General features: G+C 37.4%; 1 protein-coding gene across 1 annotated transcript in view; it reads left to right on the top strand.

The window, feature by feature from the left end:
* Positions 1 to 24,207, top strand: part of KIAA0825 — a 398,890-nt gene that overhangs the window by 185,879 nt on the left and 188,804 nt on the right. The window contains 4 exon segments of the mRNA XM_079918575.1: positions 5,989 to 6,397; positions 10,466 to 10,625; positions 14,677 to 14,835; positions 16,627 to 16,721. Of these exon segments, the coding sequence (XP_079774701.1) occupies positions 5,989 to 6,397; positions 10,466 to 10,625; positions 14,677 to 14,835; positions 16,627 to 16,721 (823 nt within the window).

Below are 24,207 nucleotides of genomic sequence, written 5' to 3'. Positions count from 1 at the left end.
CATAACGTTTCAAAGAGCCTCTGGTTCCAAAAAATGCTTACTTTGTAGATACTAGTTCTTGTGGTTTTCCTTACTAAATAATATTTTTTCATAAAATTATCACTAAGAGTAGAAGTGCAACACTTAGGCAGCCATGAAGGAGTGCCAGATCACATAAATATATAAAAGAAAGTGGTGGAGGAAAGTGACCTTGTAAAGCATTTTGTGCATTCCAGGTGGATGTGACAATAGGAGAATACCATTGTTCTTCATTCCTATCCTCTTTTAAACTGACAGTGCTCAACCTTTATTTTCACTACAGTGTATAAGATAGATAATATGTACATGTCAGACACTAAGTCACTTATTCATTCAGTAGATACCTACTAAGTCAGTTACTACTAAATACCAGGTACTGGGGTTGGTCCAGGAATAAACTGTAAATAAGATATCCCCTCTTGGTGCTTGAAGACTAGTATAAATGTTTACAAATGGGTGCAAACACCTCAGGGGTTGTACAGGAGTTGAGAAGAAAGAAAGTAAAACTACTGAAATTTCGTATGGGGTGTCACTGGAACTCTCCCTTGGTCTGTGAGTGAGCCAGTCGTGTGCTGGGGACAGTATTGTTGGGAAGGGCATGAACAGGGTAACCTTACTCCTTCATTAGCTTTCAGCGTTCAGTAATCAATTAAGGTTGTCCTTTGTATTTCAGAATTTAGTTTTAACAAAATTAATCCTCACAAAACACACAAGTGGCTTTAACATATTCCTGTAAATCAACAAATCAACCGTGGTTTAAAACTATTACTGGGAATCCAAGGGAGAGCAAACAATGAAAAAGTAAAAAAGCTCACACTTGGGAATATTTCTAACATGAGCTGTTTCTCAGCCATATTATAAGGTAGAACATTGATAGTCTGATCAGATTTGGCCAAAAATAAAATAAAATAAAAAAATAAAAATGGGAAATGTGTGTGAAAACCATTTGAACCATGGCTTCCCATACATTGTTGTTAAACACGAATCCCTCCTAAATGAGTATTGTGCCTTGAGATAGTTAGGGATATCTAGCTAGAGCTAGTTTGAAGTCATCTTGATTAGCCAGAGATTTCAAGACTAAGCATCCAAAACATGAAGATAAACCTCAGTAATCATTTTCAGCAATGTTTTAAGTCAATTGATGTTTAATTCCGTACTTTGCACAATTCATCTAAATAATGAAGTGTTTAGAGGCCTTTTTATTTTTTTGAGGATTCTAACTTAATAAAAGACAAATAGTCACTAGCTTAAAGAAAAAATTGTCCTTCCTGACACAGTGAAAATAACGGAACATGGAAAACACTATGGTGACAAACTAAAATGTATTTCTTTATTTTTTGTCAGCAAATACATAGAAAACACTGAAGATTTGAAGAAATAAATAGTACAATAAATTATACAGTGTAAGAGATTTACCAGAGAACTGAATGGACGTTCAGATGTTTCTGATATAGCTCAGCTTAGGTATTTGCTCCCGAAGCAAATACACAAAGAATTTGCTCCCTAAGAGCAAATACACAACTAGTTGTTTTGTTTCTTCGACAACAATTAAAGGAAAGATATACCAGAAAATATATTTTCTTACCAGTAAATAACTTTTTAAATAAAAAGAATACTTTATGGGGAAACTCTGGAGTAATTGTTTTAACTAAAACAATGGATTCTGGAGAGGAAACAGAGGTAACACCACAAGGAAAATGTATTCAAGGCACCATTCACATGTGGATTGTTGAGAAAGAAACTGATGGCAGAAATACACAGAGTGTTATCAGAAGTTCTTGAGATATTTTATTTTATAAAAAACAGAAATACTCGTTTTATAAAAACCAGTATCACCCATAAAAATGGCACAGCTGCACACTTAAGAACTTAGAATTTTTTAACATGGTTCAAATATTCCAAATAAGAGTTTTGGTTATTTTTGAACACTTCTTAAAAATACGAAAATGAAATATATTTCAATTTATTTGCAAGAACAACTGATTAACATAATGATGATGAATATTTATTATTCAAATTTCAACAACAACCTTTGCCTATTTGGTGGTTGAGATTGAAAAACGAGTGCCATGATTTCACAAGTTCCATGTGGGTCTATGTATATAGTCCATGTCATGGCTTTTTCACCTATGACATCCATTAAAATCAAGTATTGAAACAAACTAAATTTATAACCTGACATTTGAATCAATGTATCATGAACTGTTAAAGTCCAGATTTTTAAAATAATAAAGCATATTAAATCACATTATCCTCACTCAATAATGTATTATTGACATTTTATACCACTAATAAAAAACATTTTTAAAGTTAATTTTAATGCATTATTTGTCTTTACCTATTTCATTGTAAATTTCCTTTCTGTATGTTTTATAATCACCCAACTATATTATTACAATCAGTAGTCCATGCATAGGAAAGAAGAAATGATAAATATATAAATATACCTCTCACATTGCATTCATTCTGAGACATACATTTTTTCACACTTTATCAGCTCTGAAATTGGGATGGCTCTTACAATATATTATATATATGTGAGTTAGAAGTCAACTTATTTAAATAAAGACAGAAAAATGAATGTGTGGCATTTTTAAAAGATCCTTCCCTGGTATGTTGTTAACATTACCATAGACTCAGAGACCCTGTGATTAGTAGAATGGATTTGTCATCAGCCTAAAGGCTCTGATTGGAATTTGCCTTAAGCTTTAATAAAGTAGTTAGGGATTTCAGTACCTGCAATTCTCAGATTTTATAAATATCAGTAGAAGTACAGTTGTGAAGAGAATTGCTAATCTTCACCTGGTATCTGCTTATATTATTGTCAAATGTTTACTCACTATGTTCAGGTAAGCCCTCTTTAGGATAAACAGAATATAAGATATAATCTTTTAAGTCAAATGCCTGACAACAGATTAGGGAATATGAGACACAAACACATAAAAACAATAAAACATTTAAGATACTTTAAGAACACTGAGAAGAGTGGTTTCTTAATTTGCTTTATCTATATTTTAAGCCTCATCTAAACATTTATTTGAATAAAAAGAAAACATTTACTGAGCAACTATTTTTTACCAAGTATTGAACTAGGTGCTTTCATATTTATTATTTTATTTAATACAAAAGTCTTATGAGATCATTCAAATATATTTTGGACCCAATTTTTACAAATGTATAGAGACTGATCCAGTTAATTTTGAAAATGATTCTTAAGTTATCATGAATTCTGAGGAGTCACTAGACTAGACCTATGTTTTCCAAGAGCGTTATACTTTTATAGAGCAGAGTGACCTCTTTAAATGTCACAAATATCTTGAAAAATCTTTCACAGTGTTAAATTATTTTTGTTCAGTAAAAACAGTAAAAAATGTTTTTCTGAAGAACTTAAAGCTATCCTCTTTAGACTTCTCGCTCCGTTCCAGTGTTCAAATTCAATTATGTACATAGTGGATTAAAACACTTGTGTCTGACTTTGTGGGATACTCAAGGAGTGAGGAGATTTTCTTCCGTGCTCTTGAGGAGCTTTTAGTCTCCTTGTAAAGACAACTCATGAATATGAGGACACGGGGAGGGGGAAGGGTAAGCTGGGACGAAGTGAGAGAGTGGCATGGGCTTATGTATACTACCAAATGTAAAATAGATAGCTAGTGGGAAGCAGCCATGTAGTACAGAGAGATCAGCTCGGTGTTTTGTGACCACCTAGAGGGTGGAATAGGGACGGTGGGAGGGAGAGGCAAGAGGGAGGAGATATGGGGATATATGTATATGTATAGCTGATTCACTTTGTGATAAAGCAGAAACTAACATACCATTGTAAAGCAATTATACTCCAATCAAGCTGTTAAAAAAATAAGAATATAACATAAACAGTAATAGATGATAATACAAAAGAGAGTGCAACATGGCACGTTATGGACCTGATTACCAACATAGTCATATGGATAATATGTTCAAACAAATTCATAGGAGGCAAGGACTTTGAACCAAGAATTGAAGATTATGAGTGACCCATGAAGAGGAAGGGCAGCCTATGTGAGAATAATGAGAAATTCAGAAGGCTAAAAGCAAAGAGGATAAAATAAAGGTTCATAGAAACTGGCTGAGACTGGACTGTGGAGTGTTTTGTCAGCAACGCTCTGCAGACTGATCTCGTAACAGTGGAAAACTGTTAAAAGCTAAAAGAATTGTAGCAGAGAAATTAGGTAATCTGGCTTTACAGCTGGGCATGGTCTGGAGCAGGGAGATGAGAGTCCTACAATAGTCCAGATACCACTTGTGAGGGAGGGCTTGAATAGGTAGTAGCCATGGTCACAGTGAGGCAAAATTGGGTGTCAGATGAGGGAGTAGGAAGATACATCAGTGCAGTCCCCGGTGTGGGATGAAGGATCAACAGGAATGTTTACAAGATTGAAAAGGAAGGAAGGACAGAAGAAGAGAAGGAAGGAAGAGAGGGTGGGAGGGAGGGTCAGGAGGGCCAAGGTAGTTTGGGAGGAAAACAATGAATTTGGTTTTAGCTATGGTTTGAGTTAATGATGACTAGGACAGAGAAGTGGAATGCCCATCGGGGAGCTGAAGTCGTAGGACTGTTACCCTGGAGAAAGGCCAAGACTGAAGATTCTAGAATCATCTAGAAGAGTGGTTCTCAACTAGGAAGATGGGGACATTTGGCAATGCTTTAGAGACATTTTTGTTTGTCGCAATTGATGAGGATGCCACTGGCATCTAGTGAGTGTAGGACAGAGATGCCACTAAAACATCCTACAATGCACAGGTCGGCTCCTTACAGTAAAGAATTCTCCAGCCCCAAATGTCAATAGTGCCAAAGTTGAGAAACCCTGATCTAGAGAGGGAAGATCAGTAAATCCTTCAGAGAAATAATACCAAGTAAGGGAGAGTAGAATCTACAGTCAACAGGCCAAGGACTTAGCAAATACATTTAAGAGGTGTTAGTAGAAGTGGAACTAGCGTGGGACACAAAGAAGCAGAATAATAGAGGTAAACATGAACCAGTTTGTTGACTCATTTATTCAACGAATACTTACTGAACAACTGTTATAGATGAGGTCCTAAGTGCTTGGGCTACAGGAATGCCTTCCTGGAGCTTATATTCTAGTGGATGGAGACAGATAATGAAGAAATAAAGGAGATTATAATTTTTTTTTCTTTCCTTTTTTTTTTTTTTTTGCGTTACGCGGGCCTCTCACTGCTGTGGCCTCTCCCGTCGTGGAGCACAGGCTCCGGACGCGCAGGCTCAGCGGCCATGGCTCACAGGTCTAGCAGCTCCACGGCATGTGGGATCTTCCCGGACCGGGGCACAAACCTGCGTCCCCCGCATCGTCAGGCGGACTCTCAACCCCTGTGCCACCAGGGAAGCCCAGGAGATTATTATTAACTGATGCTAAGTGCTATAATAAAGGCAATAAAATGGGGTCTAATAATAGGGAGGGACTGGGGGCTGGCCTGAGAAGGGCATGAAGGGACTGCTTTACATGGGATGGTGGGGGGAGGCTCTCAGAGGAGGTGACATTTGGGCTAAGAACTAAAAGAAGAGGAGCCAGTCCCAACAAGAGCTGGAATGATTCTGTCATGGTTTCCAGGGGAAGAGGAGAAAGGCTTAAGGAAGTGCCAAAGGCCACAGAGAGGTCCGGCAGGAGTACCTTTGCATTTACTAATTAGGAGGACATTGGGCCCTTTAAACCTGAGGTCTTAGTAGATAAAAATATAAGTAATAATTCTGAATTTTCTAATTTTCATTTGTGGGAGGAAAAATTAAGTTTGGGATTTGGGGAATTTTTGGCAGTACTACAGAGGACCCCAGTAGAGTCCTGTCGGAATATGTCAGGAACTTGCTCTTCTCAACAATTTTCTCCGCAAAAATTAGACATCCCCACACAACACTCAAAGCAACACAGTGATGGAACACAAATGCTAATATTAATCATACCTTTTCTTTCTTTTCTTCCCCAGGCTTCACAAGGCTTGCTGCTCAGGCAGTATCTATTGTAATCAGCAAGTTACCTACGGTGATTGCATGTTTGCCTCCCCCAGTTAAATACTTCTTTTTTCTGGCTGAGAGAAAAATGTCAAAAAACTTTGTTGAATTAAAGAAAGCTGGCCTGCTTGTCTGGAACTTGATTGTAATTATATGTCGGATATTTGAGGATGGAAACACTGTGGAACTTTTAACAGGTGCCTCCCTTGACAGATGGAGTAAAGAGAAACTCAGTTTAATCTGTGTGTGTTTGGAAAGCATCATGGGAGAGCAGACAAGTAGCCCTAATCAAATGACCCAGAAGGTCATACGGAGCATTGAGCAGCAAAAACCCAACTGGATTGAATGCCAATTGTTGAAAGCAAGGAAACTGAGCACCGAATGGTAAAGTGATGTTTTTCTTTCACTGAATTTCATCAAATACATTCACAAAAGCAAAATCACCAATAAACAACCACCACAACCAAATATTGTTGGATAGGCAGCAATGGTCATTTTGCTAGCGTCATGGGAACTTTGATGAATAGAGACAAAGATAAATATTCCATTAAAAACTGGATTGTTAATGTTCCTTGTCTTATTAGAATTTGAACCCCATTGATACACTGGAACATTATACTTGTTTAGTCACCATCTTAAGGTTTCTGATTAAAAGGGTGGTAGTTAAACCCAGGAGAATTTGGTTTCACTCCTTTTCAGTGTGCAAACAGGTATCTAGTGGATAGCCTGGAGCGTTTTGTAAATGGATTGGCCATGGAGATTAAATTAAGAAGGAATTAATGGCTATAAAAGGCTCTTTATTGCTTTCTGTGTACCTGATTGTCAAAAAGGTACACATTTTTCATCTGGTAATGTAAGAATCCCAGAAGGCAACTGGGGCATATCACACTCAAGCTATAAACACACCCAGCTGTTTCTGTATGAAAATGTCAGCCTTCTCATAGGTTTGTCACCAAGAGCTAAGTGATTTGTGGTATTGCGAAGATTTTTAAGGGTCCCTGATGAATTTAAATATGTACATAGAGTCCTACTTAAAAGTAGTCTTCAGTATAGAATTGCATGATATTGATAAGGGAGTTACGGTTCATGTGGTCTACAGTTCACTAAGCCAGCCCCTCCTTTTTCTACACTCTCACACACACGGTCCCCCATTCTTTGAAAATATATTCATATTGCTAGAAGATACTATTATAACTTTCTGCCTGAAACAACTAAAAGTTGTTACTTTTAGTACGTGGTAGTGATAAAGAGCACAGGCTCTGGAATCAGATGGACAAATACAAATCCCTTGTAAGTGGGCCATCTTGTGCAAGTTACAGAATCTCTCAAAACCTCGTTTTTAGTGATGATACTAAGCTGGTAGAGTTGTTTTGAAAAATTAAATAACGTTTGTAAAGTTCTTAACATCGAGCTTAGAACTAGTGAGCATTTGTTATTTATAAACCATTAAAATATGTTGCACTCACTGGTTAGTAGTGTGATAACAAATACTCTTCACTGGTTTATATTAATCTGTAAGACTTTATATTAATCCACATTAATATAAGTAGTCACGTAAGTAATGTAAGAAATGTAAGTAATCATGATTTTCCTGTTCTTGTCATACGACTCCTAGAAATTTACTTGTGAGCATCCTGTGTGTAGGAATAATAGCAGTCAGGAAAATGCTTAGTAACGTTGACAGTGACCTTAATCTTTACATTTGCATTTGATACCAATTTACAGGCTTTAATTCAAAGACTAAAAGATTAAGGCCATGTCATTATCCATAGCAGTGGGTGTAAAAGGGAGAAAAAAAAGCAGAGTAAAAATAGTGGATCTGATTATAAAGTTAAATTTATGATACTGCTGAATTAGGACCCCCTCTATCAATAAGATCAGTTTAAAGTAATGTCTGTAATATACCTGGGGCTACAGGAATCCATGAGAAAAATTTTTCCTTAAAAGTTAATTTTCATCTAAGTTTCTTATAAACAGCACTAACACATCTGGTTATCTCCTTTAGTAGGAAATTGTCTAGCTAATATTTGGCTGATTAGCTATCTGTTGTAACATGCATCCAAAATAAAGAATTACTGATTTTTAAAAACGTTTTAATAGCCCTCAAAGCTTCTGAATACATATTATGTAATTTGTAATTAGCACAGTGCTACCTATGTCTTTCTCAATTTCTCAAATAATATCAATGTACAAAAATCCAGATTTAAAGTTATTTCATTTATTTGACAAAGAGTTAAATTTGACTTCTTAACTCACTTTAGGGAATCTCTTATGGATTTGGGTGCTATAGGAATGTTTCATCTCGAGTTTGATTTCAAGCTGATCATCTGATATACACATGAACTTCCGTCTCTACGCATTTCTCACAGACTGATGATCATTTAGTTCATAGATCTATACCATGAGGAAAATGTATTTTAAACCATGATGTCTGTATACAGGTGGAGGGTTGCCTTTGCTCTACCATAATTTTTTTTTTCAAGTATGAGAATGTAAGCACTTAAAATAGTTCTTCTGTTAAAATAAATGAAATCTTAATTCCTCATGAAGATTATCTTGTAACTACACAATATCATTTAGCTAGATTTCTTTCACTTGCACCCAGATTTAATTTTGATTTTATGGAAACTCTGAAAATAACTGCAGTGGAAAGGTGGCAGCTGTAAGCATTGCTTGTCTTGCATGCCGCCTGAAAACATTACTATTCATTAAAATAACCTTCACTTTGTAGTAACACTCAAGCTGTAAACAGTCAACTTAGATTCTGGAGAACACACAGGCCAAAAAGTAAAGAAACGTCTGTCTTTGCAAAGTAATTTGTCGAGTTGAAGATTATTGTTTTTCATCATGGTGACCCTGACTTGGCTGGCTGGGTGCATATACAGATTAAGATTAATGCAGTTATTCCTTGGCTAAGGTCTGCCTCTTTCAGGGCACATTCTCCCTAATGACATGATTGATAGGCAGTCCCAAATCCAGAGAGGAACTCATTAATCATAGCATTGACTGAATCCAATCATTTGCTTCACCTGCACAGTGATGGACAGGAAAGGATACAATTCAGGGGCTGACACTGAGACACTCTTTTGTCAGAGGGCCTCAACTTTTTCCATGTCAGCCTCTACAAAACCTGACAAGAAATTTCGCTTGCAGCCTGCATGCAGCTTCAAAAAGATATTTACAAACTTTTCTTTATTGCAAAAAGGTCTTTTTTGTTTGTTTAAAGATTTACTCTAGCTAATAAATATCTTTAAGAGTAGGATTTGCTTTATTTTTTAGCAAGGCTTATATGATAATAAAGTTCTTTTTTTGGTTTTTTTTTAGAGAAGGATGCTTTGAAGCTACATGTGGAAGCAATATAACAGTTAATGTCCAGCAGCTGGGTATCATTTGGTTCAGTCTTCAGGTCAGCGGCACTGACTCTTAGCAGAATGAATTTATAATCACGGCAAAATCTCAGTAATGAACTGCAGTATATAGCTGATTACACCACAGTAAATTTCATTTAGTCTGGGAAACAGTGGAAACCCATGCGTTTTCTTAAAAATACATAGACTGCAAAGACTAACGTGATCCTAATAGCACTTGTAAAAAGAAAATTAGTATGGAATATATATGATGTAAGTTGAATATCGTGATTAATTTTACACTGGTACAGCTTGAGAATTTTTTAAAAATTATGTCATCCATTATTACTATGTAATAATGTTTAAAATCAATAATAAGCATATGAGTTCTCATAAAAGAAACCTTTCCCACATATAACTTGCACATTCCTGGTGTGGTTATAATAGACCCTTTTCCGGGAAGGATAAGCAGGGTAGTGACTTTTGCTAAGTTATCTGTCACCTAGAAGGAACAGGAGGGGGGCATGTATTTTTAGAAGGCAACAAGTGTCAAAAGGCCAATTTAAAATACCCAGTGGTCAGCACTCCTGCAGGAAGCACCCAGCCTATATTTAGCATAATAGGCTCCCCCTTTTGACACTTTAATTAGTCTTTAATGTGTTCTGAGACAGGTGTAAAGAGGAATCTGCAAAAGACAGAATACCAAAGCTATTTCTGGCATCAAAGATACTCTTTATCCTCAAAGAGAAAATACAGATTATTTCTTACATGTTTTTAAAAAGAAGTGTTTTGTTTTCATCCCATGATTATAGCAATTTCAACAGTTGTGGTAATGGGGAAATGTTTTATAGATAGGAGTATAAATGCAATAAAGAAATGTTTTAAAAGAAACGATTCAATTTTTAAAAATGCTTTCAGGTGCTCAGTTCTAAGGCACTGTTTATGTGAGCTGCAGCCTTTTGGGAAGGCTTACCTATTTGAGCAAAGTCTTTATAGGTGCTTTGAATCCGAGATTTACATCGACTCTCCACACTCAATCTCTTTGATTATTTTCCATCTTTACAGTTCTTCACCACTGATACTTACATGCTTTCTTTGTATTTAGTGCATTTATGACAATAGAGGAAAGCACAGCCTTAGAAGAAGGAGATATTGCTCTTGAACTGACTGAGCAGAAAATAAACATGATGGTCCTGGATATCTGCCACAAACCAGGTGGCAGCGAGTACCTGAGGCAAATTTATCACATCATGCGGCTCAATGAGGTAGGGAAACGGCCTTTTTACCGAGCAATTAGGTGTGTACTGGCCTGAGGCAGCGTCTGCTGGCAGCTAAGGGTTAGTCAAGGAGGTGATAATACTTCTTAAAGTCAATACCAAACTCAATATTGCATTATTAATAGAATCTATTCAGCCCCGGCTGTTCTGCATTTGTACAGCAGAAGCTTCACCGAAGCAATGTCGGTTTTATTTATACGGTTTAAACAATAACACGGTTCATGTACTCAGTTCGGAATTGTAGAGACTAGAGGTATAGTATGGGAATTGTGTATTCGTGACCATTAAGCTGATGTTAAAATCTGGTATTTGTGAAATGAAGAATTTTCTGAAGAGAGATATAGCTCTTCTCCTGTAGACGTCATACTCGTGTTGGTGAAGTTGAAGATTCCTTACATAATGAGAAACTTCAGAAGAATATCGAACCATATTTGGGAGCAACTAGATTAACCCAAGAAAGTACATTAATGTAGGGACACTGATTAGAACCAATGTCATGCTTATTCACCTCTCTGCTGGGTTAAGCGTCTGACCTTGCATGTATCTGGCTATTTTAGCAAAAATGTAAAGAGTAGGTATCTCAGTTATTACTTGAAACAATACAAGTCTGCTAACTTAGGTTTTTAATTTGATCATACATATCTGGATTCGAATGTGACATCTAGTGTGAATTAGAATTATGTTTATATTTGCAAACACATGAATTTATTTTTTGGCATAATAAAAATTGTATAATATGAATAATGTTGAGATATAGTGTTTTATCTCCATGAGGCAGGCCTTAAAAACCATACATTTCCAAGGAGTGAATTAACTCTACCACAGGATTTTACAACTCAGTTACATAAATGTTCTCCCCACTATTATCTATCTGAAAGTTACTTCAAGTAAATCTTGTTTTCTGGCCTGCAGAGAGGTAATCAACCAGTCAACTTCAATGATCACCTGAGAAGGATGGAGGCCTTTGTAGCTATGAGTCAAGGTCCTGTTCTTAAGGGACTGGAGCTCAGTAGCAATTGTTACAAAGTAACACAACCTGTTCATGCTTGCTAATGATCTCTCACAGCTTGTTTGAGGTTTCCATCTCAGGCAAGCAGGAGGTCGCGGCCTTGGCAAACTGAAAGACCTCCATTACGGAGTCAGAGTCTTCATGGGCATGTCAACCTGGCCACCCAGATTGGCCAAAGTAACTGTGGTGGTTACAGAGGAACAGATGTTGTAGTCAGAGTACCCTCAGAGCCTTAGTAAAGTTGATTTACAATAATTCTGAGCACAACAATGGCTGGTATAGATTGCCAGACTGATAGAGGAGTCTTTTCTTTCAAAGTTCCATAACACAAGAAAGATCAGTAAATCACCAGTAAGCAAAATCAACAAAAATTAAGTTGGATATTTACTGGCCATCGGCCACCTGTTGTATTCAGGAAATCCAAAGGCTGTTTTCTCGTAGAACTCGTGGAACTCTGAGGAAGCATTTCTGAACAGGTGTGCTATGAGAGCTGATGTACGTAAGACTCTTTGCGGGAGTATCACCACATTTTGATTCAAAGTTACGATTTTTCTTTCTCTGCAACTGAATATACTTACTGTTATGGCAACATCTATCAGATGGGAAAGCAAGCTAAGTGCTTGGTGGTTTATTGTGCTGTGTGAAATGCAGGCTGCAAGGTTAGAGGCATAATGTAAGGTGAGGATAGAATCAACGAAAGTAGCAAGGCCTCTGCCTTGAGTACTTAGACAAAGCAGGCAGTGAACACAAATAACACAAGGGTGACTGAGTGACTAGCATAATACTTATGGCTGCTTTTATACTGTGAGGCATCGTTATGCTGTAGGTAAATTGCACCGTGACGTTTGTTCATTTGATGAGTGGCGTCATGTCTTTAGCACTTTCAGGTGTGCTGCTAAATTGTGTTCGAAAACATAAATACAGAGCATTTACACGTACAGGCCTGGGTGAGTGGAAGCATGGGTGTGCTATTGAGAGACAGGGAAGTTTTGAGAGAAGATGAGATTTTAAATGTTTGAGATAAAGGTAAGGTGTCCGAGCATAAAAGTCCAAATGGTGGTTGAAGATGCTGGCCAGAAACACAGATACAAGAGGCTGTGACTAGATTTGGTGGCTTTCAACTAGGATGGTAGTTGAGCTCATGAGGCCAGTGTATCTCTTCAGTGGAGAGCAACAGAGAAGCGATGGGTAGAGGAATAAGCTCTGATGTAACGGCACAGGGAATATGTTCAGGAAAGGATGTTCAAAGAAAAATGTATTTCTTCTAAAGAAAGACCACATTAGCAGTACGTCTGGTTAAAGTGATGCCACAGAAAATCTGAGGCTTTTGAGAAGGGGTAGTGACAAGTGTCAATATAGCACAGAGGTCAGAGAAATCCACAAGGGAGAAAACACCATTGTGTTCACAGCTTGCAACAGAACAGAGCACTTTCTCTTTTCTGAATTGTGGAAACAAAAAAAGCCAAAACATAGCCACGTAAGGGGAAACAGTGAGAACGATTGTTATTAGCCAAAACAAAGCAGTTTTTCAATGAAAGGGGAATAATTTATTCCTTTTTAAATTTTTACTTTCAGAAATCATGATGGAGAAAAATTGTTTCTGTTCAAAAATCTAAATCTAATATACTTTTCTGATGGCTTTATTGTTATCTAATAATATTTAATAAGAGTCCGTGTGTGTCTGTGTGTCTGTCGGATGATACAGAATTAATCATTCTAAAAAAGATATGGTCCACAATGAGCAGGTTTAAGAAATGTCAAGCAGTGTTTTTTATTGCGAGATGGAGGGTTTTAGGATCTGAAATTTGCCTTCTACAGTGAGTACAGCAGGCGTTCTCTATTCATGAAGTTACAGAGGCACGGGGAAAACACAGTGACCTGAGACCAGAGGTCTGGCTTCTTACTGACGCTTCCAAGCTCCTGTGTGTGACCTCAAGTTTGTCATCTGACCTTTCAGAGCCAACCACTGAATGTAGTGTGGGCTAGAGTTTCTCAGACTTTCATGTGCCTACTCATCTCCTGGGAAAGCTTGTGAACAGGCAGATTCTCATTTGGTTGGGCCTGAGATTCTGCTTTTCTAACACGCTCCTGGGTGAGGCTCATTTGGCTGACCCACACACCGGACTTTGAATAGTAAGGGTTTTCAAGATGACCTTTGAAGTCATTTTCAGCTCTAACTTTCTGACCTTAAGTCCTAACCCTAACCTTGAAGAAAACATTATATTGTGACACACTAAAAATCAGGAGGACATTTCTGTTATATTATTTATTAAATGACTTATTAAGTATTTGATAGTTTGAGGGAAACTTTTAGTCATTTAAATTTATCGTTTTCCAGAAGGAGTCTTATGAAGTAGATTATGGTTATTCACCTTTTTATTTATGGATGGAAAATGAGGTATAATGCAGTAGATTGACTTTTTCTTTTCCTCCCCAGGTTGTCACTGGCATTTGGGGGTAGAATTAAAATTACATACTTTGAGCTTCTATTGAACCTTGATATTTTTCAGTCCACAGTGTGAAACTAGAGTTTAGGAGCTTGCATTATAATTAATTCTACATAGAGGGAGACTGCTTGCAGGGAACTATCAGAGTACTTAGTTCTCTGCTGAGCATGGAGTAGGTAGCAACTACACTTAATGAATTAATGAACAGTCATGGACTGTGAATAGTCATGCACCCGAGTTAAGTTTTGGTAACCAGACATGTTAACATGTGAAGAAATGACAAGACAATGCCTATTAAAAAGATTCTGATATATCAAGCGTACATTCATTATGTGAGAATTTGTTAAATGGCTTTCTAATCTGTCCTATATATTAAGTGAACCTGTTTTTGATGGGTTTATTGTAATCCTGATGGGTATGTACTCTGCTATGTTTCTTCTGAAAATGTATTCTGTCCTGAGGCAAATAATACTGTGTAATGTAGCAAATGTGCCGAAAGGGTAGGTTTGGATATTGACCAGTTTATTCTTAAAGAGAATATATGCTTCCTACCATCACGACTTGTAATTTTTTTCCCTTGAAGGAGCATTTAAAAGAACAGCTGTTTTCTATGAATGGTTCAGAGGAAAAGCCATTTCGCATTCAACCTTTAAAGGTGACCTTGAGGAGTGTGGAAGATCAGCCCTCTGCCTTTAACCCTTTCCATGTGTACAAGGTGTTTAGCGAAAACATGCTTGATCAGGTATGTGGAAATTAAATAGTAAATTTAATTAAAATTTGTAGAGTTGTTTTTACACAAGTTAGAAAAGAAGTGCTTTGTGTTTGAGTATTTACTCCTAAGCTTCTTTGGCTAGGAAGCAAAAGGCCTTGTTCTTGTTTGCGCAAATTGACTTGGGAAAAGTTATTTTACCTTCTTTCTATTTGTCAAACGGATTCATATGTTTGGTCTGTAAACTTTGACTTTTGCCCCGGTCGGTTCACTGTGGGCAGAGGGAGCATCTGTTCGGCTGTGTCTCTGGCAGCCTCGAGAAACCCCGTGTTTCTTACAGCCTTCCCCTCCCTGGCTTCCCCCATCTCCCAATACACACACTCACAAAACACCTTGCAATCTTTATGAATTTATCTAATTTATCAGGTAAACTATAAAATAGTTTAAAATTGATTGTAAATAGGGCTTTGAGCTCCTATTTTAAGTGGCATGAGGTAAATTTGCTGTTTTATAACCCTAAGCACATTCCTGAATTTAAAATGAATTTGTTAACGATCTTAAAGTCAGGATGTTTGGAATAAAGTCAGTGTGATAAACACCACACATTTTTTAATGTCAGATAATGCCATTGTTTCAGCTGCATGTTTCATAGTCACATTAAAAAGATCATCTTTATTCCAAAGGACTTGAAACCTAAAGTTGCTTTTGCTTTGTTCTTTTTTTTGGTCCCTTTTCCCAGTAGCCTCCTGACAGACTATTTGAACTAACAGGGCAGAAGAGAAGGATTGCTTGACCTAGAGCTCTGATGAAAATAAGAATTAAAACAATGGCCTAATTCGGGATGCAGATAATATTTTTACCATGCCTGTTACAACCCTAGTCTACATTCATCAATACTGTAGTAGAATAAGACCTTCAAATGCTGACAACCCGGGGCAGAATTCTCCTGCTCTATGACAGGATTGTAGTGCTCCATTAATCAGCAGGTGACAGGGCATAGTTCTTGTTGGATTTTAAACACTGGCCTAGATGCTTGTTATCAAAACTATCTAGTGTTAAGGGGTATAAGCGTCTATAATACTTTAAAACCAAATATATTGTATAAGTTTGAGTTTATTGGCTGCCTTCCTGTGTTGTACATTAGATTCCTCCAGCCATAAATAATCATTGTAGCTGTTAAATTATCCTCACTTCATTTAAATAAATGGTATGTTGTATTCAGTTCTGAATTATGAGATTATCTTTCACAGTAATTTTTCTCCTTACTCTGTTGTGAAATTATCTATTAAATGAGAAAAAAAAGAATTACTTATGTTATTTACAGGTCCTTATAATTTCCCCTTTAAAGCCGATTTTTAACCAAAAACATTAATATCCTACTCTAATTAGGCTGTGTCTTGTAATTTGAGCCATAGTACTTCCATCTTTGTTTTTTTAATCAAACTTCTGGGTGCTAAAAAAACCCCCAAAAAACTATAAATTGATACATGAAAAAGTTGCCAATTATTTTGCTTTGCTCTACAGAGTCACCCTTTCAGAGAAACTTGTTGGGCAAATTTCATTAGCTCTTGGAAGAATAACGACTCAAGAAATTGATTTATATTTTTATAAATAATGACTACATCCCCAAATGGATTTATAAATTAATTGCTGTCTTATTGGAATAAAAACCTTATTCTGTGGACATGATTGATGTTATCTGTCTAAGTCCTTGTTCTGGACCCCCCTCCTTCTTAGTTAGTCTATCACAGCTGGAGCTTTAATTTACTGATCATATTAACTCTGATTAATAACTAACAATAGCGTCTTCTCATTTATCAACAGTCAGCTATCACAAAATGGAACTGGAATTGGTCAAACTTGCTGCCAAATTATCTGGGACTGGATAAGACGACCTTCAGTGTACTGCTCAAAAACAGGTAATAAGATTGGGGATTTGGGGCATGTGGCAGGGGAAGAGGATATATATCTTTTATATATAGATTGTATGTGAGTGTGTGCATGTATATATATGTATATATATATATATTTGAAATTATATGAAGTATAGTTTCTGAATGCTGTTTTTCTATAGTAAGCATTTGCAGAAGGCAGGAAAACTTTTTCTGAGATGAAATTGGTTGATTTTAGTCTAAATTTTAAATATTTTTGATTTTGTGTTGTAAACACCAAAAGTTATTGATTTGAATGTCATTATAATACTATGCCTTTGTTTACAACAATTTAATGAATGCATACAAAATGCCAAGACAAATCAACTAATCAGGGGAAACATGTAAGTGAAACTGTCATGATTGAATTTTTTTGCTTTTCAGCCAGTTATTTTGGCACCGTCCTGCTGTAGTCTCAGTTGCATACTACTTTACACACATACGGACACACTCGTGCACTTACACCCCAGGACAACTCAATAAAATGATAATGTGATTTCAGACTAGGAGTCTATACATGTAATTTATTTTGCACAAAAGCATAAATGTTTTCTTTATATTTTCGATCAATGAATATGGCTTTTTCCCATATCTTTAAAGTTTTCAGTGAAAATAGTAAGGTGTAAATTCTAAATGCGCATTTCTCTATCAAGTATCACATTTTTACATAAAATATATATGTGCAGTTGCTTTTATTCTTCAGGTATTATCTGTTTGTTTACACACTTATCTTCTTTATGATCTTTGTATGTTTTCTTATCTTTCTGAAAAAAATATAAAGTATCATTTTTCATAAACGACGATAAGGATAGTGACATACTAGAATTGTCAAATCATCCTTGAGATATCTGGGTGCATATAAGAAAATATCTTGAGAGAGAGATTTCAGTATTTCCCAGGTGGAGATTTTTTTTAAAAAGCAGCTTTATTGCCAAGAAAAGTGGTAGCTTAGATGTGTCGTCATAGTGGTATTCCTAATATTTCACCCCTGAATGAAGCTCACCCACCCATCATGGACAAAGTTGAACAATCCAGAAACTTCCCCATCAAGGACAGAGCCTTCTCTCAGCAAGCTTACCACGTGGCAGGTAGTAGTTCAGAGTGCACCCTATTAATGCACAAGTCCCCCACAGGTGTTCCCAACCTGTGCCAAAGTTGCCTGGAGAGATGAGAGGTAGGGGTGGTGGAGGAAAGGCCAGGTCTTCTGTCGAATCTATGGCTACATAATGTTTACCCAGTATTAAATGTCTATCTGGAAACAAACTAGGGAAGATAGAAGAAAAAGTCAGCCTTTGACAGATGAACACAGAGTAGGTATTCTCTAAAGGTGGTGTTTGATCAACAGTCATGTTGGAATAAGCTATTTGGAAAGTTTTGAGTTTATGTAGATTAACTGCATTATAATTTACTAAGTCTTTTCAGCTGTGAATTGCTGCTTCCAGTCCACTAAATGGTAAGCTAGGGGCAACCTATCCTTCAAAACTTACTGCATTTGCTCTGTATAATATTCACTTTTAAGTGAATTTGTGTTTTACCCCAAATTGCATATTGTTGTTTTTGTTTAACAACTTTAGTTATACCTCAATTAGGTTGATAGCTATTAAAGTCTATTTCCCTGACTTATTATGTGCAGGAATGAGTAGGGAAAAAGAACTCCTAAAAATTTAGCCAGAAGTAACAGGTCAAAACAGTTCTCTTGGAAAAGGGTCATGAATTTTTTTTTTTATTATTAATTTATTTTTTGGCTGTGTTGGGTCTTTGTTGCTGCGTGCAAACTTTCTCCAGTTGTGGCGTGCGGGGGCTACTCTTCTTTGCGGTGCGGGCTTCTCAAAACAACTGCTCGTTGTTTTGAGCAGTACATTCAATAAAGGTACTTCTCTTGTTGCCGAGCACAGGCTCTAGGCACGTGGGCTTCAGTAGTTGTGGTGCCCAGCCTCAGTAGCTGTGGCTTAAAGGTCCTAGAGCGCAGGCTCAGTAGTTGTGTGCGCGGGCTTAGTTGCTCCGCGGCATGTGGGATCTTCCCGGACAAGGGCTCAAACCCGTGTCCCCTGCCTTGGCAGACGGATTCTTAACCACTGCGCCGCCAGGGAAGTCCCAGGGTCATGAATTTTTAACAAAAACAGCTAGAATCTCTTAGATCCTTAAAGAATGGTGTGAAAAGCATTCTATTCTAAACTACCACATACCACAAGCTACAATGAATATAATTGAGCTGCCTTAGAAGGATGAAAGACCCCTGAGAGTTTTTCATCTCTTTAAGCACTTTCCCATTTATTTTAAGAGTGTTATTTATGAGACTTGATTAACATAGAACTGATAAGGAAAAGTTTTTCTGTTATTTTCTCTGAGAGACTCTCTTGTTTGGGTTTATCTGAAATGCTGATTTAAAAAGAAATAGTGCATTGAATTTTTTTTTTTTTTAATTTTTCTTTTTCTGGGCTTTCTCTAGTTGTGGTGAGCAGGGGCTACTCGGCATTGTGGTGAGCAGGGGCTACTCGTCATTGCGGTGCTCAGCCTTCTCATTGTGGTGGCTTCTCTTGTCGCGGAACATGTGCTCTACACGTGTGGGCTCAGTAGTTGTGGTTCTCGGGCTCTAGAGCGCAGCATTGAATTTTTGACAACCTGTTATTTGAAATTACATATTTGAAAATGAGACCACAGAACACTGAGCTTTTAAAATGGGAGTTATATATGCTGTCCTACATCCAAAAAGTGATACTTCTTACGTACAACCATGATCTTTGGGGTTAGGCAGAGCCAAAGATGAAAACCTAGAGCAGCTCAGCTGAATATGCTCAGTTCTTTTTTCCAAAAGTCACCAATTAAACAAGTTACTTATTCCCTTTTTTCCTCTCTTTAATTGGTAATAAAGTCATACTAATCTATCTCTATACTATGGTTGAGTTCATATATAGCACTGAAAATGCTGTCTGGGAACAAACATTTGTCACAAACAAATGTCACAACAAAAGTGAACTCAAATATACAAATATGAAAAAAGTTGAGGAGAAGGGAATCCTTTCTATTCACCTCCTAAATTCCTTTGTGCCTGGCCTTCAAATCCAATATCATAAGCAGACCATCTGTGGACTGACTCTCTCAAGACTCTAATACCCTGAGTGGACAAGATTTCCCTCACCTCCAGAACAGGATGGAAATGGGAAAGCAGTATTCCTGGGTTCTCAGGCCAGTCCTGTTGTGAGCTTACCTTAGGAAAGTTATCTAAACTATTCAACTTTGGAGTTTCTCATCTTTAAAATTAAGTGATGATAATTATATATTTACTTCATAGAGATTGTTGACACAATCAAGAGAGTGCTTAAAGGATATGAAGTGGTTTTGGAAGTTTAAAACACTGTACATACTTAGAAAAGTAGTAGCATAGCAGAAAGCAGTGTTAGTGTCTGGCCAAGTAAGGAAACAGTAAAGGTCATTTGGGATTAGTAGGGAGTTGGAGGTGGGAGGTGGGGCAGTCAGGTTATACCTGAGGTCAAATATATGGAGGTTATGTACACTCCAGGCCTAAACCAATCATGAGGGTCAGAACAAGTGTCAGGTCAGAGACCAGGCAGCAGGCCCATGAGTCTGTAAGACAAGCAGTGAAAAAATGAGCAAGGAAGAGGGTCTAAAGACCAGGTGAGCCAGGTAGGAGGTAAAGACTCAAGGGATGAGCACTTGAGGGATGGTTCAGGTACATGAAAGAGGAGATATGGTGGTGCCAATAATATGTGTATCTGAGACAGCACTAACCTTTGTTCCACAAGCTGATTCTGTGCTGACTGCAAAGTCAGAACGAATCTTGAAGTGGCAGCCTGAGTCCTTGGCCGGGACGGGCCCTCTGCTTACTATCAGGCCTCATCTCAAAACACGTCCCTCCAATTCAGATGATGTTCTAAGGTCATTGCCTTTCCTGTTCTTTGGATTCTCCAAACTTTTCCCCATTTTAGGGTCTTGGTACTTGTAGTTTCCTCAGCTCTTTCCATGGCTGGTGCCATCTTGTCTATCTGGGGCATAAGTCACCTGCTCAGAGAGGTCTTTCCTTATCACCCATCTAAAGTGATCCTCCAAGTCTATTTCACTGTGCTCTCTCAACTGAGCTATCACTACCTGAAATCATAGTTTCTGTTTATTGTCGTTTAACCCTGCTTCCCCCCGCCGCTCCACCTCCAGGGTGGAAAGTACAATCCACGAGAAGAGTGCCTTGGCTGTCTTATTCCAACCGTGTCTTCAGTACCTAGACTAGCCCTTGGGCACATAGCTGGCTCTGAGTAACATTTGTTGGATTAATTAACAAACAAATGAGGAATAAGAATGCAGAGAAAAAGTCAGCCTTTGACAGATGAACACAGAGTAGGTATTCTCTAAAGGTGGTGTTTGATCAACAGTCATGTTGGAATAAGAAATGTATCCTGGGAAATCTCAAGTAAAAATTTATCTATATGCATATTCATTCATTTGGATGAAAATCGGGTTAATTAAGCTTTGTATGTTTAAAATGCCTGTTTTTGTTATTATGTGAAGTTCAGCTCAGATTAAAAGCACAGAACACGGGTCTTTATTTTTAATGTATTGATTTAGTTCAAGCCATAACCTCTCCAGCAACAAAGTCTGTTCTCTACTCCACGATTCAGAAGCCTTTTGACCTTTGGGTGGTAGGGTTTGTATTTGTTAAATGATACTATCATTGAAAATTTTAAGATGGAGTTAGATGACAAAAACATCCAACCAAGCCCTTATAAATTTGTGATTTTCAAGGCATTTGAAGAAATAGATAGTAGCTGAGACCTCAGAAAAGAGATCCTGAGTATGTATTAATGATATATGTTTTTCAACTTAGAAAGTTTGCCGTTGTGGAAAATAAAGGCTCCTTAGAGGTTTAGAAAATCAACATATGTATCAGTTCTACACCTTTGCCTTTAATGCCATGTAAGAGTAAGTACGGTGATTGTACATTGATCTTTTGAAATAATAAAGGTACTTTTCACAGTTTCTTACGATTACTTTCCTGCTTTCTTTCTCACCCACTTTAAAATAAATCCAGACTATCGAATGAGATGGTGATTGCATTTGCAGGAAAGCTCACCAGAAGGAACACTCTGTATTCCTTCATTCACGGCGAATCTCCAGACTGCCATTTTGGTATTGTTTTCCTTGTCACTGGAACAAACTTATGTTGCTTCTTTTCTCTTTACCTTATTTATTCCAGACTAATTCCCAAGAATGGTGGCATTGAAAATAAGCTGTGAATACAGTGAAATGCTATGCTATTTTAACCATCTAAATATACTGCATATGAGTTTGGCTTTGCGTTGAGCAAACACAATTAAATATGATGGCAGGAACAGCAGAAGGGGTGGTGGTGGCAGATTTCTGGCTATCATTTTGGGGCCTTTCCCAGTGGACGATAACCATACATCTGAGAGGAGACGGGAGTTTAGAAAACATATTTTAAAAGAGCCGTTGATCTGTGGAGTTGATTGTTTGCTTTTAATAATAATAATTATTAAAGTGCCTTTGAGCTGTATCCTGTGTGTGCCCTGTGGTGTGTAGAGAGTAGGAAATACTGTCTCTGGCCTTGAACTGCACACACGACACTCTCCAATGATCGTTCTCAGGCAGTGCTGCCGTTAACACAATGTTTATAGTTGCTCACAGCAGTAAATTCCTGATGTAGCAGCAGGCTGCCTGGTTATGGAGAGATGGGTTTAAGAAAAAGGGGAAGCTGATTTTATGAATACACACCTCTGAGCCATTACATACATCGCATATGCCATGGAATTCAAATGTTGCTTTTTTTCATGCTCTAGCTCCCTGGAAAACCCTTTCCTTCCCACCTCCACCAAAAGATCTCAGACTGAGTGATTCTACCCACCAACACCGTCTTCTCTAATAGGAGCAGGCTTCCCTTCCACTTTTAATTCCTAAAGCAGCGTGTTTTTTGGACAGAGATTGTCTACAATGTATCTAGGAGATATAAATTTAACTTCTGATCCTCAGGATTTTCAGGGGTTAGGGCTTTGGTACAGGAACCAAACAAATCCATAAACGTGTATGGTTTTCTGAGTGGTAACTTTTATATGTCGTCTTTTACGGAGTATGAAATACTTTCACACAAATCTTCCCCTTTGACACTCACTACAACTATGTAATAAGACACAGGTACTTGTGAGGGTGCAAAATGACATACCCAAGGTCACAGTTATTAAGTGGAGTCTGGAAGGCAAAATGAAGGCTTCTGATTCTGTTTCTGGTGCTTTATCTACTACACCGTATTCCTGGTCAGTTTTTTCCAGCTTTATTGAGATATAATTGACATATAGCAGTGTGTAAGTTTAAGGTGTACAGCGTGTTGATTTGCTACACTTATATATTGCAGAATGATTACCATCACAGTGCTAAGTAACACCGCTATCACCTCACATAATTACCATTTCTTTTTCGTGGTGAGAACATGTAAGATCTACTCAGCAACTTTCAAGTATATAATAGAATATTATTAACTATAATCACCATGATGTACACTAGATCCCCAGAATTTATTAGTCTTATAACTTCGGGTTTGTACCCTTAGGTCAAAATTTGTTTTTTATTACCTCAGTATTCACTGTACAAGTACTGGTGATAATGAAAACAGAAAGCACTTGCCACGTGGCTGGCATAATTTAAGTAAATTACATACACATTGAATTATAAATCCTTATGATAACCTCATGAAGTAGGTACTATGTTACCATTATTTTCCTGATGAGGAATCTGAGGCACCGAGACGCAGAGCTCTCAGATTCTAGCTTTTGTCCACATTCTTAACCACTTCTATTAATTCTCTAGAGTTGTGCTTACTTTACTCATTCAAAAAATATTTTCAAGCATCTGCTTTGTGAAATGCATTTATTTATAATAAAGTAACAGTTTACTAGAGAACGTTAATATATGTCAAAGGGTCCTTGAGCGCTATTCCACACAATTTTTAATTCATTGTGAATTTCCACTTTGGTTATCACAATGCTTATCCCCCCTCTTCCACTCCTTATATCCCTCTCAGCAACTGGCTCACCATCACCTATTTACCAGGAAAATTAAAGCTGTCCAACATGAATCTCCCAGCTTTTCTTCCTAAACTTCAGTTTTGTTTATGTCATCTCCAGTCCTTTGCTTCTTGTCTTTAGCCTTGGAGGAAGAGGGCCCTCTTCTAGTTAAAACTTGAGAAGTAAGTTGACAGTATTTAGGTTGTAGAGGGTCTGAGGGCTGAGAAATTTGGACTTTAACTGTTGGACTTGAGGGAATCATCAAAGCCTTTAAGCAAAGGAGTGATAGGAACAGAAAGCTACTTTAGGACATTAATAGTAGCTGGGGTGGAGGGACAGGATAATTAAAAGGAGGCAAGACCAGATTAGAGACTATGGCTAGAGACTGAGGAGGAGATTATATATCACAGATATAAAAGATATTCCCAAGGAAGCTTGGGGGCCCAGCT

Source organism: Stenella coeruleoalba (genome assembly GCF_951394435.1).
Source record: "Stenella coeruleoalba genome assembly, chromosome: 3".
NCBI lineage: Eukaryota > Metazoa > Chordata > Mammalia > Artiodactyla > Delphinidae > Stenella > Stenella coeruleoalba.
This window is presented reverse-complemented; position numbering and strand designations above follow the sequence as displayed.